This window comes from Oryzias melastigma, linkage group LG5, assembly GCF_002922805.2.
Source record: "Oryzias melastigma strain HK-1 linkage group LG5, ASM292280v2, whole genome shotgun sequence".
Taxonomy (NCBI): Eukaryota; Metazoa; Chordata; class Actinopteri; order Beloniformes; family Adrianichthyidae; genus Oryzias; species Oryzias melastigma.
This window is the reverse complement of record NC_050516.1, coordinates 30,184,688-30,200,639: the sequence shown is the minus strand read 5'-3', so window position 1 is coordinate 30,200,639 and position 15,952 is coordinate 30,184,688. Positions and strand designations below refer to the sequence as shown.

Genomic DNA, 15,952 nt, shown 5'->3' with positions numbered 1-15,952 from the left:
ATTATATATAATCATGTTCAAATTAAATGTCAGAGTCATGCTCATAAATATGTTACTCAAGAAAATTCTTCTGTATTTAGCTAAATTATTAGCACTTTATAGAATTAAAAAGTTTCAATATTTAACAACCAGAAAGGTTTAAATAATGAATGCGACTGCAAAATAGATAATCGAGCTACCTGCATATTTGTCCCAATGCCACCATGATTTTCTTAAGCCTTTAAGAGTGAACTATATCCATACATATGATCATATATTACCTTTGGAACACTAAAAAACAAATTATTTATGACATATTAGTTATTTTTCTTAAACAAGCCTCGCGTCTAAATTAACAAAAATATGTTTGAGCTGGAATTTATTGAAGACAGGATACAACTGGAAGATATACGGTATTCTGCATCGAAAATAAAAGTTTTTTTGGCTGTTCACCGCTAACTCCGTGGAGAAATTGGGTGATGATGTTAGACTGGGGGCGGTGCTGTCAGACGACCTCCTGAAAAAGGGGCTGTCTCACGTTGTGACATCAGCACGTGATGACCCGCTAGTTTTGTGGGTATGGGAGGTTGAGAGCGCAGGTTACTCAGAAATAGGTGAACGAATCAAAATACAGTTAGGCGTTCTTTATAGAAAGGAATGAACAGCATAATACACTTAAAAGTTCAAAAATTGTTTTTTATGGCATGGACCTTTTAAGGGTTTGATGGGTCAAATAAATAATTGGCATATTGAATTAAAATTCACTCCTTTTTGTTGATAATATGCATCACTGTGGAGCTTAGTAGGATTCTATTGTCTGTTGCTCCTCCATTGTTTGGTGATTGGTGTTGGCAGAAACAGGAAATCCCATCACTTTTATCAGTATTTACATGTCTGTCAGTAACACACCAGCTCTCTTAAATAATTTGTTTTCCTTAATGTGTTGTCAGCCAGAAATCATTTTTTAGAGAGAATTTAGGAGATCTAGTTTACAAAGATAGGTTTCTGCAATAGTAACCTGGTCACTGTGGCCAAAAAAACCCATTAATGTGAGTTCCCATCAGTTTATCCTAATTGTACATTTGTAAGACTACTACCACGGACATTCAGTCCTCAAATAAGCAGCTAGACAAGTGGAAAGTTTGCACTAAAATTCAGGCTTAGCGTTATAAACACACCCAACAAGGAAGCTAATTGTGTACTGACAGTGTTGCTTGCTTTCTGTGTGTTGGTACACAGATGTGGCAGTGAGTTGTCTTTGTTTGGTCTTTTTGAACGGCTAAAATGAAGCTTGCAATCTACAAGGATTTACATTTAATCTAATTTTTTTAATTACTGGTTCTTTAAAAAAACAACTTTGTTGTTGTTTAATTTATTTCTGTAAGACAGCCTGTCTGCCGGCATCACTTTGTAATTATCCATTTGCCGTCATTCTCTCTCTTTCAGGCACATTTTACATTCAGCCCTCTGCAATTTGCAAGCCTGCCGTTCTGCTGTGAATCTCCTTCTATCGACTTGAGGCTGCTCAGTGAGATCAATTAGAATGTCTCAGCTCCAGTTTCAGTGTCCACCTAGCTCCATGCCTGCTGCCTCTGCCCCACTGCAGCTGGGGCAGCCCCAGCCTGGCTATAGCATCCCCTTTGCCGCAGGAGCTCTGCCGTCGGAGAGCGCCAGTCAACCAATCAGGACTTCCGCTCTTCCAGCAGGCTCGGCCACTCCCTATATTACCACCACAGGTGGGTTTTATTCGTTTCCTTCTCCTTTTGGTGTGGGGTTTCATTTGTTCATTTATGATACATTTTCATATATTTTAATGTTTGGTTTTAAGTTGGGGCTGCATGGTGGTGTAGTGGTTAGCACTCAAGAGTTAGCCTCACTGTGGTTCAAATCCCAGCTGGGATCTTTCTGTGTGGAGTTTGTAGGTTTTCTCAGCGTCCTCCGGCTTCCTCCTACAGTCTAGAAACACTCTTCATAGGTTATTCTGAATCTGTGAATGTGTGTGTAGTTGTATTGTGTGGCCCAGTGACTGTACATGAGAGCTGGACTGAGTGACCCCTCCCCTCTTACATTCCAAATAGGAAATACCTGCTGGGTTCAAGAAGCCAAAATCTAATAGACTTCTATAGAGAAATGAGCAGCTCTTACAGTTATTACATTTGTTAGAATAACCATCCGTTCTTTGCTACTTTTTAAAATTAAATTTTCTTGCCAATTCAAAATTTTTTAAATATATTTTTTTCTGTTGGTCAAGTTATAAACTGACCAATCAGATGCCTCGATTAAAAACATGCGGTCTCACATCAAATGTTCCAAACATTTTGACATATTTTCTCAAGACCTCTTTCAGGTGGGAGGGGTGTGGCCTTCCAACATGCTTACTCGTGATTGGCTAGAGTGGTTGCCATAGAAATGTTGGCTGTATTCTTCAGACCTACCATTGCTTACTGACATCGCCTGGCGTGTATAAATTGGGCCTGAATTGACTTCATTTGGTCGGAGCTATTTTCTATGGTTGACATCAGACTCACTTTGTCCAGTTCTCATATACAGTCAATGGTGTGGCCCTTAGAATGAACCGGTGACCCATTCAGGGTGTTGCTTGCCTTTGCCTGACAGTTCTTGGGATAGGCTCCAGCAACCATATGAGCCCTGGAGGGATTTAGCAGTTTTATAAAATCATTTTCAGTTGAGTTTTGATCTTTGTTGAGGCTTTTTTCCAGAACTCATTATAACCTGCTGCTGGTAAACTGTAAAGACCAATGCGTTTCGTTTCAGTGTCTAACATGGCAAACCCTAAAGAGAAGACCCCCATGTGTTTGGTGAATGAGTTAGCCCGTTTCAACAAGATCCAGCCCGAGTACAAACTGCTTTCTGAGCAAGGACCAGCTCACTCTAAGGTACGCGGAGCATACAGAGATAGAAGACGCCTTTTTTTCTACATCTATTTACTGACAGAGAATCTCTCCTAGATTTTTTCCGTGAGGCTGACACTGGGAGATCAGTATTGGGAGGCAGAGGGGACCAGTATCAAAAAAGCCCAGCATTCCGCCGCTGCATCTGCTCTTGCTGAAACAACACTTCCAAAGCCCACCGCCAGATCCCCCCGCAACACAGGCAAGAGCCCAGGTGGGCCAAGGGAATCTGGCCACAGAAAAAAAATATGGCACTCAAAAATCAATAGCCCAAACTTATTCTTAGAGCGACTCATACTCCGGAGCGACTCATACTGCGGAGTAGGGCTGTGGATCATTGCTTAGGTGGCGATCCGATACGATTCACGAATCAAGCTCAACAATTCACGAATCGAACCACGATTCTTACTTTTTATTGTAATGTTAATTGCTATGTATATGTCTATTTACTGGATGGATGGAATTTGAAATTATTTGTATTTAATCATCATTTATATCTTTATTTAGAACAGGAGATTAGAATGAACAAAACTGAATAAAACCCCACAAAGATTCAGATAAAAAGAAATTTTGTTTGTCATTTTAAACTTTTTTTTGTCAATCTTCTGGTTCAGCAGTAAAACAACATAAAAAGGATAAAAATCACTGCTGTTTTGGATCATTTAAACAGCAAAACCTGAAAATGTTCTCCACAGTTTTCTCTCCACAAAGTTCTTCAATATTTTATGTTCTAAGCATTACACATTGGTGCAGAGCCCGCATGAAAAAAGTTTTTTTTTTTCGCAGAGAATCAGCTGATTCATGTTGATTACATTCACCTTCAGCAGCGCAAGGCTGTTTCTTCAGAATAAGATGGAGTTTCGTTAATTACGTCAAATGTTGAAGAGTTACCATAACCAAAAATATGTAAACACTGGAGCTAAAGCTTCGATGTTGAAGCTAATTCATTTTTCAGAAGTTATGTCAGTGATTGGAACTTCTGTCTCAGTTTTTGAACGTAAAAAAGCTCTCGCTAGTTTTACTTTGAAAACCGGAAGCTTCACCGTCACGTAGATGTGTTTACTTCCGTTGGCAGTACGGCGGCTCTTTCGGCTTTATTTTAGTTCCTAAACTTAAAATCCGACATTAATCTGCATTTCAGAGCAAAAAATACATCGTCCCCAATTGATATTTTGATCATATTTTACTACAATTTACTACATTTATAAAGATCGCCAATCAGCAATCTTGGACGTCGCGAATGTTCATACTCGAATTTTTGGGAGCAGATCGCGAGTACCCGAGCACCCAGATGCTCGTTACAGCCCTACTCCGGAGCGACTCATACTCCAGAGCAATAGTCCTGCATGTTTTAATTTATAGTAATGTTAAAAAGTTACATTTTTAAGGTTTTAGTGTGTTATCCTGTTCGGCCTGCGACCTAAGGTGTGTTTGGGATTTTGGCCCCCTGTGCGATTGAGTTTGTCGCCCCTCCTTAAAGGAAGAAGTCTGAACACGAGGCATTTTAATATATTTTTTTGTGTTTGTCTAGCAGTAGATGGCATCACACATACCATGGAACTGAATGCACTTTGTATGAAGCTTGGTAAAAAACCTTTTTATAAACCCATTGATCCGTACCCAGTGATGAGACCACCAAACTTCAACTACAGCGTCCGTGCTCCAGCGCCGTACCAGCGCTCTATGCAACAGTGAGTGAGAAAAACCTTTTATGAATCCTACCTGTTTGGTTTTTCCTCTCAGTGGGAGAAAAAAAACAACTCTTATGTGCTCAGGTACTACTATCCATTTCCTCCAATGGGACCAATGATTTACCACATGGAGCTTTCCATTGGAGGTCAGCAGTTCATGGGGAAAGGACGCACACGGCAGCTGGCCAAACACGACGCTGCTGCTAAAGCCTTGAAAACATTGCTGAAGGAGCCGATGCTGCAACAGATGCCACCAGTGGTGAGAACAGAATTCAATCAATTCTTGCCACAGATTTCTTGCAGACTTACTGATTATTTTTTATTTTGACAGATGAATGGGGATCCTGAAGAGGAGAACCTGAACAAATCAGAAATCAGTCAAGTGTTTGAGATCGCTCTAAAACGAAACTTACCTGTCAACTTTGAGGTTTGAGCGTTTTTCTATTTTTCACACAATATTTATATCTTTAAGAATATATTCACTTATGGTCATTGACTTAACAGTAAGGGTGTTGTGTTTGCAGGTTTTAAAAGAAGAGGGCCCTCCACACATGAAAATGTTTCTGGTGCGCGTTGCAGTCGGGGAGTTCGTGGGAGAAGGTGAAGGAAAAAGTAAAAAGATTGCCAAAAAGCTCGCAGCAGCCGCCGTGCTGGGAGAGTTGAAGAAATTGCCCCACATACCGATTGTGGAAAAGACGCTGCCACGCATCAAAAAGAAAACCAAATCTATAATCAAGGTCAGGCTCTTCAAAACCTGAGATGTGATCAGTCAAAGCTGCCCTAATTAAGCTTGTGTTGGTAATGTACCTGCAGCTGCAGACCAGCCCAGAGTACGGCCAGGGAATGAATCCCATCAGCCGCTTGGCTCAGATTCAACAGGCCAAAAAGGAGAAAGAGCCCGAGTACAGCTTAGTGATAGAGAGAGGTCTGCCACGGCGCAGGGAGTTTGTCATGCAGGTGAGTCCTCCTCAGGTATACTATGATCATGATGTCATCAGCAAAATTCCACTGGATAATTGTGGTCGTTTCATTTTTTAAAATAACCTGCAACATTCACAAGCAGTGAGTTTTATTTTTCTACAATATTATTATATAATACATTATATCAATACATTTTATTTAGGCAAATAAAACTCCTCATTAGTCACTTTGTTTCCAGACATGACCATTTTCACACTTCTTTATTCTTAAAAAATTCAAGAGGTCTCTAACCTTTTTCAAGCCATGAATTGGTTTAATGTCACAATATTTTTATGTACTGGCCTGTACAAATTCTGAAAGTCTTTTTCATTTTTTGGCTTCCAGTTTCCCTCAACTCTTGAAAATAAAAATTTGTCTTCATCCTCTTGAAAATATCTGCAGCTGGTTAACATTTTATTTGTACTCTAGATTTCCTGTAGGAGCCTTTTAAACTAAGATATAGATTCTTCCTTAACTCAGGGGTTTTCAACCTGCGGGGTTACAGACCCCTTACCCCAGGGGTCTACAGTCTGCGGGGTTACAGACCCCTTACCCCAGGGGTCTGCTGCCTGCGGGGTTACAGACCCCTTACCCCAGGGGTCTGCTGCCTGCGGGGTTTCAGACCCCTTATCCCAGGGGTCTCTAACCTGTGGCTCCGTAGGCACCTGGTTAAAGAAAATAAAAATATATATATATATTTTTTTTCAAGTGAGGGTTACTAAATTAGCATTTATTTGGTTTAGATGAATTAAATTTACACATTTATGGCTGAGGTACACCTCAAAGATAAACTATGTAGGATTTTACATCCCTGCTGACTTGACGACGTCTTGTTTACGCTTTGCTCCCTCCAGAATACACAGATTTTAAACGCTAAGCAAAACTTTGATAAGAAGTCTGAAACTTTATTAGTTTAAGGAATATATTATCTTACACTGTCCAGAGCTGCATTGAGATGATCCGGTCTGCTACAAGGTGTCTTTTATTTTGAAAGGACACCAAAGGAGCTTCTACCAAATGTTAAAAATAATTTCACATGTTGAGAAAATGCTAGTTTCTTTTATGTTTTTGTTTTTATTCATGCCACAAAAAATGAAACATAATTCATATTTAATATTAAAAACTACACTGCAAAGAATGCACACAAATATCAAAATAAGACGTTGCGGCTCCTACTAAGTTTGAATCAGTGGAAAACGAGCCCAAATGGGTCTTTTACTGTTAAAAGTTGCAGTCTTAACCCATAACTGTCAAAAAAAAAATCAGACGCCAACTTCAGTCTTGTCTGACTGTTCAGGTGTGACGGATAAGTACAGTTACTAAATCTGGTATTTTCTAAACACAATCATAAACATGAATCCACAGTTTGAACAACTTTATTGGCAACATCAGACAGCCAGTTGATGAATATTCTACATTATTATTATGGTCTGTTGGAACAATAAATCCTTATTTGAAATGACGACTCCTGGCTTTTGTCAAAGGCAGTTATTTTATTTTGAAATTAAATTGTAGATTTTTCTTATTTTTTCTCACTAGATCTTTTCTGCAGAAAAATAACAACTTTCCCAATATGTTTGTTTTATGTATCTTTGCTAGATGAGGGATTTCACTTTAATGGTTGAAGCAGCCACTTAAAGAAAGTAGCTGATTTACTTATTTTCTACATTTGACTGTGCAACTTGACATGCATAAAGAAAGAGTCTGATTTGTTTGGGAGAATCCAGTAGTTTTCAAAAATAAAACTTTTTTTCAGAATAAAATTATTAAATGAAAATCTTACTTGTGTTTTTTTTATATTTTTATTATTTATTTATTTTTTTGTGGCCCGGTACCAACTGTCCCACGGACTGATACCGGTCTGCGACTCTTGGGCCTCAAAACGTGCCGTTAAAAGAGAAAAGATTGTAAAACTGAAAGGTTAACCTGATTGTCACGAGGGACTGCTGTACTACATAGAGCATCAGTGTGTTATCTGGGGTACATCTACTTCTTCTATTTGAATACTTTCCTCCAGGTGAGCGCGTGCGGTCAGACCGCAGAGGGAATGGGACCAAGTAAAAAGGTAGCCAAGAGGAACGCAGCTGAGAAAATGCTGGAGCTCCTGGGATTTAAAGTGCCTCAGCCTCAACCTCCCAAACCCGCATTGAAAACAGACGAGAAGGTCTGGACTGTTTTCATGATCAAACAATTCCTCCACTAACACCATAAATGTTTATGTACAGCATCTGTTGTGTTTTTTCTTTGTATTTTAGACTCCTGTGAAAAAACCTGGCGATGGACGCAAAGTGACCTTCTATGAACCTAGCTGTGTAGAGGACGTGGCGTTGAGTAAGTCTGCTACAAAAAAAGTTAGCTTGGGGTCATTATGCTTTAGGTAAATATGGAGTTAGCTAATATTTTAGCATTATGGTAGCTGTTTTGTCAAAATTTGATCTGTTTAAGTTCTTTAGACTAACTTGGAGTCAAGCTAATATTTTAGCATTATGCTAGCTGTTTTTTCAAAATTTTATCTTTTTAAGTTCTTTAGGTCAACTTGGAGTCAGGCTAGTATTTTAGCATTATGCTAGCTCTTTTGTCATAATTGAACCATTTTAAGTTCTTCAGGTAAATTTGAAGTTTAGCAAATGTTTCAGCACTATGTTTTGTCAAAATTTAAGCTAAGTTCAAGTTCTTTAGGCTAACTTGGAGTCAAGCTAGTATTTTAGCATTATGCTAGCTGTTTTGTCATAGCTGGACTATTTTAAGTTATTTAGGTAAGTATGGAGTTTAGCTAATATTTTAGCATTTTGCTAGCTGTTTTGTCAAAATTTGATTTAAGTTCAAGCTCTTTAGGATAACTTGGAGTCAAGCTAATATTTTAGCATTATGCTAGCTGTTTTGTCATAATTGAACCATTTAAAGTTCTTCAGTTAAATTTGAACATTAGCAAATATTTTAGCATTATGTTAGCTGTTTTGGCAAGATTTGACTATTTTAAGTTCTTTAGGCAGAAAGGTCAATTTTTTACCCAAATTTAGACAGACATTTGTGTAAAAGAAAATTATACTCCCACAAAATACTAGCCAAAATACTAGTTTAGCTAGTATTTTAGCATTATGCTAGCTGTTTTTGTCCAAATTAGACAATAAAATTGTCACAATTTGACTTTTTTAAGTTCTTTAGGCAAATTTGGAATTTAGCTAATATTTTAGTGTTATGCTATCTGTTTTGGTAAAAATTAGCTATCTTTCCAGTTATTTGGCTAATTTAGCAGTTGGCTATTATTTTTGGCAAGCTATCAGCCTGAACATTTTAAGCTATGAGTTGCAGCATTTTTAGCTATTAACTCTAGCATCTTCAGCGGCCACATTAAGCTTACAGCATTCACGTATATCTAGTTCCAGTTCTGTAAACAAAATTGTACAAATGTATTGTTTTTTTTTGTCTTTAGGTCCCAAAGAGGAGGACTACCGCCTGCCTTACCTGAGCCACCAGCAGCTGCCTGCAGGGATCTTGCCCATGGTGCCGGAGGTCGCTCAAGCGGTTGGAGCGTGCCAAGGGCCCCATGCTAAGGACTACAGCCGAGCCATTCCCAACCCAGGCAAAGCCACCATCACTGCCATGATTGCAAACGAGCTGCTGTACGCAGGGGCGTCTTTGACCGCGGAGACTATCCTAAAGAATAAAAACAATCTTAACAAACTGCCCCTCGGACCCCTCACCAGACCCTCAGAACAGCTCGGCTATCTCGCCTCAGTGCAAGGTCTCCAGGTGAGCATCCATGTGGGGAGCTCACTGATACGTTTGTGTTGGATATGGATCAATGTTTGTCATTTGTTTGCAGGTGGAATACAAAGATTTTCCCAAAAACAACAAGAACGAGTTTGTGTCACTGATAAACTGCTCCTCGCTGCCTCCACTGATCAGTCATGGGATTGGAAAAGATGTTGAATCCTGTCATGATATGGTTCGTATGAAACACAAGATGTTCTTCGTCTGCTCAGATCTAATTGGACGGTGCTGCTCCACTTTCACCTGTCATGGTACCTTCTAAACATCAAGAAGTGACAACAAAAGTCAGATCTGATCCAATTAAATTCAGTATTTAAAGCCACTCAAGTGTTTTGTAAATACGGTCCCTTTAATTAGAAACAACAATGAACTGTGTTTTTGGTGGAAGAAAAGGATGCTTCATGTTTGGAACTAATAGAAAAATGTTTTCCATGATTTCTTTAGGCTGCACTGAACATTCTGAAGATGCTCTCCGAGTTCGACCAGCAGTCGAGTGAAAAAGTCGGAAACGGGCCAACAGCGGGGTAAGCTGTGAAGGAGCACAGAAATAATACATTTATACAATAAAAACGCCTCATTTGTAGGAATTTAGTCTAGATGATGTAAATTATATCTTTTCTTCCTTCCATTGATCTCAGTGATGGGAGCTTCTACAGTACAAATAAGCTCTTTCATAAACATTTTTTCCTCTTCAGAAATACAATTTAAAGCTTAATTTTCTTTGTGTCCTCCATCATGAGAAAAATACCACAAGAACATGTTAAAAACACAATTTAAGGAATTTTGTATTTTAGAATAGTTGTGAAATGAGAGTCAGTCAGAATTTAGGATGAAAATTCTTCACTTTCAGACGGATTGTTCGCCTCTGTCGTTGTAAAAACGAGTTTTTGTGCTGAAACGTCAAACTCCATGTCTTCTTTTCCCCCTTCAGCAGCGTGAAGCAGAAAGTGGACGGCGAGTCCCACATCAAACCGGCTAACTCAAGCACACAGACGCTGGACGGCAAGGCTTAGGTCAGGTTTGGTTGTCTTCAAAAGCACTAGAGAAAACTCGAAACACTGTGTTCTTAGTCTGTTTTAGGCTGCAAAAGCTCCGGCCGCTGTCGGCTCTGAGAAAAGAAAATCACTGTATTTATTGTAACCAAATGTTCACAGTTAAACAATATTAATAGGAAACCTGGTTTCTCGTTCTTGATGTTGTTTAGGTGAACATTTTCCTTTTTGCTTTGCAGAAAAAGTAGCTGCATCCTAGTCAGTCAGTTTGGGCATGTGCTTTGATGAAATCATCTGATTAGCTGTGAATTCTTTTTGTTTTGAGTAGAATTTATTTTCTTTTCTTTATGAGGATCAGAAGTTCTTGTATGAAATGTTTCTCTGTTCCTAATTCTCCCCTGAAGTGGTAAAGTTGGGCCTGTAATTGTCTAGGGTGCAGCTGTTGAACCTCTGTTGATTTTCCTAGAGTGCTTTCTTTAACAACCAAGCGGAATTCCTCACTAAATATAGAATTAATGTTATTATATCATATTGCTTTTTTTTTGTGTCGCAGGGACACCCCCCCCCACCCCTCCCAACAACATGTAAATTCCCTTAAGCTCCCCGTGATAATTAAAGTTTTGTGCTTGCACGCACAAAAAACCCCAAAAAACTGTCATTTCCTTATTTCCTTTCAAGGTTATGTCTGTCCTTCCAGCCACTCATCTACAAATCGGTTATTTCCGGTTTAATCTGAATTAAGTTGATCTTTTGGAAGCTTTTTGTTGCAGAAAAAAGAAGTTAAATGTCAGGGATCTTTCAGATTATTTGGACAAAAACTGCATCAAAATGAGCTGAACTGAATGTTAGTAGATTTAAGCAATTTAGTAAAATGCAAAAGAGCCTTTCTTATTTATAAAAGTGATGCAAACTCATCAGATCTGGTTCAGAAATCGAAGTCATTAAGCCAGTAATGAAATCTCATCCCTTGAATTCACCCTACAAACGTCCCCTATAGAATTTCCTGTTAGTTTTCCTATAGAACGATACTAAAGCCGGCTACAGCAGAACATGCATCTCATATGAATCCAGATCACAAGCTTTGCATTCCTACTATTGTTATCTTCATGAAGCAATTTAGGAAAAACAAACGGTTCCAAAATTAGGACTGTAACGAATATTCACGTCTGAAGTCACAGTAAAATGTGGTAAATCTGGTAAAATATGATCTGGGGACGATTGTTATGGCTGCTGCTGGTGTTCTACCTCCTGATGTGTCGTTATGCTCACCTGGTAGGTGGAGCTAATGATTTTGATCTGCACCTGCCTGGTATTTAAAGGGTAACCAAACAGGCTGACTCCACCCACAGCCGAAAATCCTGTCAGAGGGGCGGGGCTTGGGGGCTGGACTGTTATCATCACTGGAGCTGCAGATCATGATGTCAGACTTCCTCACAAAATTCAACCGTAACACCTCATTTCAACCTGTAGGGGGCAGAACACAGGCGGTTTTTGACTCAATTTTCAAGAATTAAACTGTTTTATTTCATCAAAAATTTGACAATGACTGACAGACGGCACTTTTAAAGCTACATTTATTGATGTCAACAGCTGAAATGCTAATTCTACAGTAAACGGTGTATAGAGCTTTACCACCTTCCTTGTAGGGCTGGGATGGGCAAACCTTCTTACTCGTGGGCCACAAAGGGTTCTAAAATTTAACAGAAGAACCAAAACCAGGAGAGGAATTGTGTGTTTTGTTGATTCACCTCATAAAAGACAGAAATAACACAGGATCTGGATGAAAAATGATTTCATCTTGATTAAAAATCACTTTACGACAAAGTTTTTATTTGAAAACTGTATTTTTTGTTCTCATCTTAGTCCCATTTTTACCAACGGGTTGATGTTTTTCAGGGAAAAAGTCAGGGAAATGTTACATTCATGTGCTGTTGTAATAATCAGAAAAATGACCGTACGACTTGGAAATCCCCATGAATATCGGAGAAACGACGAATCTTCCATCACTACATGAATGTGGAATAACGTGTAGTGCGCCATCTGTGGGAAGACACCTGAACTACAAGGAAAATAAAAGAATAATGTGGGTAATCGTATCATTTATTCCAGTTTGGGGCGACAGATTAGATAGTTTAAGAGCCACTCTACCTCTGGACCACGGCCGACCTACTAATTATATCAACAGAAAGTTGAAGTTGCTGGAGCCTATCCACAAACTAAATAAGTTCAGGAGTGCAATTTAATGTGAATTATGCTTCTTTTTTCTATAGCAAAGTATTAGAAAATAGATCAAATATTCTAATTATCACCACATTTCTAAATATATAGTTTTTGTCAGTTTGGGGCTAATTTAAAATAATGTATTTACCATATTTATGTACTTTTTTTTTAGTTTCTTTTCTTACACCCACACAGAAGTTTTCCATCTCCACAGATTTCCCTCAGCTCGTTCCCAAAAGCAGGACAAAGTAAAGCTGAGCTTCAGCTTCAGCCAACAGTCTGTTGATCTTTTTGCATGAATACTTTCAGCCGCAGAGCTTCACTAATCCAGCCTCACAGTCTGAAGGTCTTGACTGCTTTAGTATCAGTTCATCGTCACCAGACAAAATGACCATAAATGTTTATGTCTCAGACTATCCAGTCTGAATACATTCTTAAATAGGTGTTAGAATTGTGTAAAATGTCAAGTTTTGATATTTAGCTTTTGTTACTTTACAATATAATCAAGTTCAAACTGGAAAACTAAACATAATCATACTATAAGTTTAATACAAGAAATCTACAATGAAGTGAATTTAAAGCTCTTCAGTCAGTTTAAAGATGTTTCCAACCATCAGGCTGTGTCAGATCAGCCGCCCAGAGGAGAGAACTGAACCATGAATTCAATCATGGATGATTCATGGAGTTGACACGAAGAGAATGTTAAGTGGGGACGTTTGTGTGGAATCTGTCAGTCAAGTTTTACTATTCAGATTTGAAAAAATGTTGGGATGTGAAATTAAAGCTGTTGACCCGGTCTACTAATTCACAACAAAACGGAGGTCCAGATCGAATGAATTTAATGTGGAACTGATGTAAAAGCGTGCAGCGAGATACAATAAGATATTCACGTGTGACTGTGGCATCACCACTGATGGAGCCCGTGGACGTGAAAATAGTTCCAAATCACTTAGCTAATCCAATATTTGCATTAGCACGCTTGGAAAGGCGGCACGGTAAAATGGAAATGAACTGATTAGAAACTGAAACGGCTGTTAGCAGCGCAGAGACGAGCAGATCTCTGTCACCTCTGATTTATTTAATAACTAAATAATCCAAGGAGTCCGTATCATTTCTTGTTAGATGAACTGAAGGAATTGATTGATGTTTCCATTTATTTCAAACATCTTAAAAATATGTGAAGAGGATGTATAGAAATATAAGAAGACCAAGCGACGTGGTATCCTAGGGGGTCCAGATGACCCAAGCCTTACAACATTGAGGTGTTATCCCTCCCATAACAAATCTGGACGTAATTTTATGTGGACACCAAAAATCATTGAAGAAATAAAGTTCAGTGCATTGTCATGTGGGGTCTAGATGACCCCACTCCCAACGTCAACAAACCTAGGATAGTACAAGAGTTACAAAACTATAAAAACTGCACAAACAGTCTCTTTCCTTCAGGGGTGGGGAGTGAGGGCCGCATTCCTGCTCGCTTTCCTATATAACCTGCTGCGGCATGTTCTAATTGGCCGGACACACCTGTCCCAGGTAATCATCCGTAATTAGGGCAATAAAGTCTGAAAACATGCAGACACAAGCTGGAGAGTCTTATAGTATTTTTCTAAGATCAAATCCAAATCCCTACCCAAATATTTATTCCTCCAAGCGAAGACATATGGAAGAATATTGTCTTCATGTCTGGACGTCACTACCACCTGATGACCTTGTTCTATCCTAGGCATGTTTGCATCAAAAGAGGGGTCATCTGGACCCCACAAGACAGCGTGCTAAACTTTTTTCTCAATGATTTTTTGTTTTATCTTCATTGGTGTCCGTGGCAGACATACAATCACGTCCACCTTTGTCGTGGGAGGGATCACACCTAAATATAAGGGTCGGGTCATCTGGACCCCATAAGAAAGAACAAGGGTTATAAAGTCGTGCTACAACAAAAAGTCATTACTTACATTTAAATGTAAACTTCTGTGCTTCAGAGAACACCCACGTGATGAAATGCATTTCTCCTCCACGGACCACCTTACCGGCGGAGGGATACCAGGTTTGGACAAATACTCCAAATACATCCTATATTTGGAGCACTAGGGATGAGCCGTAGAGGTAGGGAATAAATTCGGACTCGACCTGTTGTGTTTTTTGCATAGTTTGGCCGGGGGGTGTGACTTATATGTGATTTTTAAAAATAAATACCAACAACCACTAGAGGGCACTGTAGGTGTGTGTATCACTTCTACTGACAAAAGCAGATGAAGAAGCAATTCTCCATCTTAAGCCAGACTTAGTGGAATTGTTCCAAAGGGACAGAGGATGAATGAATTCAACTGATTTAGGGATAGAAAGACTTTAGTTGACTTGTTAGCATGTTGGCTCTCTGGCTGTAGAAAAAATAAGTTTTGCATCCATTTTAGCAACATGCTAACATTTCTTGCTAGTTTGTTGTCTACTGGAGTTTCTAGGTGAAATTAGTGTTTAGCATCTATTTCAGCATATATTTGACTAATTTAGTTCACCTTTATGCTAATTTAGAGTTTAGCTAATATTTTGGCAAAATGCTGATGTTTTCAGCTAATTATCTACTGAAGTTTTTCTGGATAATTAAGAACTTACTTCTATTTTAGCAATATGCTAACATTTTTGACTAATTTAGTCTACTTGGGAATTTTTGGCTATTTTTGAGTTAAGCTAGTAATTAAGTAACAAGCTAGCTTTTTTGGCTAATTTGACCTCTTATTTTTTTATGCTAATTTGGAGTTTAGCTAATATTTAGCAATATGCTAACATTTTGGCTATTTTTTTATCTACTGGGGTTTTTTAGCTTATTTAGTTTAGCTTCATTTTTAGCAACATGCTAACATTGCTAGTTTGTTGTCTACTGGGGATTTTGGGGGAAATTAGTGTTTTAGCATCTATTTCAGCACATATTTGACTAATTTAGTTCACTGAGGAATTGTATGCTAATTTAGAGTTTAGCTAATATTTTAGCAAAATGCTGATGTTTTCAACTAATTATCTACTGAAGTTTTTCTGGATGATTAAGAACTTATTCTATTTTAGCAATATGCTAACATTTTTGACTAATTTAGTTTACTGGGGAATTTTAGGCTATTTTTGAGTTAAGCTAGTAATTAAGTAACAAGCTAGCTTTTTTGGCTAATTTGGCCTCTGAGTTTTTTCATGCTAATTTGGAGTTTAGCTAATATTTTATATGCTAACATTTTGGCTATTTTTTTTAATCTACTGGGTTTTTTTTGGCTAATTTAGAGTTTAGCTTCTATTTTAACAACATGCTAACATTTTGGCTGATTTAATTTACTGAGGAATTTTATGCTAATTTGGAGCTAGTATTCAAGCAAAGCAATTTGGCTTATACTAAGGTAAAAAGTAAAAATGTTAGTTTCTTTTTTTAAAAAATAATTTTTCA

At 38.4% G+C, this 15,952-nt stretch overlaps 1 protein-coding gene across 7 annotated transcripts in view; it reads left to right on the top strand.

The window, feature by feature from the left end:
- stau1 (staufen double-stranded RNA binding protein 1) overlaps positions 1–15,952 on the top strand; it is a 30,257-nt gene that overhangs the window by 1,024 nt on the left and 13,281 nt on the right. The window contains exons 2-16 of one of the 7 annotated variants that reach the window (XM_036212120.1): positions 1,426–1,715; positions 2,755–2,876; positions 2,949–3,105; positions 4,423–4,582; positions 4,667–4,841; positions 4,914–5,009; positions 5,107–5,319; positions 5,396–5,539; positions 7,560–7,706; positions 7,798–7,873; positions 8,976–9,295; positions 9,369–9,491; positions 9,761–9,840; positions 10,248–10,329; positions 14,508–14,631. In XM_036212120.1, coding sequence (XP_036068013.1) covers positions 1,523–1,715; positions 2,755–2,876; positions 2,949–3,105; positions 4,423–4,582; positions 4,667–4,841; positions 4,914–5,009; positions 5,107–5,319; positions 5,396–5,539; positions 7,560–7,706; positions 7,798–7,873; positions 8,976–9,295; positions 9,369–9,491; positions 9,761–9,840; positions 10,248–10,329 — 2,088 coding nt within the window. In that variant the 5' untranslated portion in view covers positions 1,426–1,522 and the 3' untranslated portion in view covers positions 14,508–14,631. Of the gene's footprint in view, positions 1–1,425; positions 1,716–2,754; positions 2,877–2,948; positions 3,106–4,422; positions 4,583–4,666; positions 4,842–4,913; positions 5,010–5,106; positions 5,320–5,395; positions 5,540–7,559; positions 7,707–7,797; positions 7,874–8,975; positions 9,296–9,368; positions 9,492–9,760; positions 9,841–10,247; positions 10,961–14,507; positions 14,632–15,952 lie in introns of those variants that run through there. The other 6 variants (XM_024270584.2, XM_024270582.2, XM_024270581.2 and 3 more) reach the window with 6 other exon arrangements.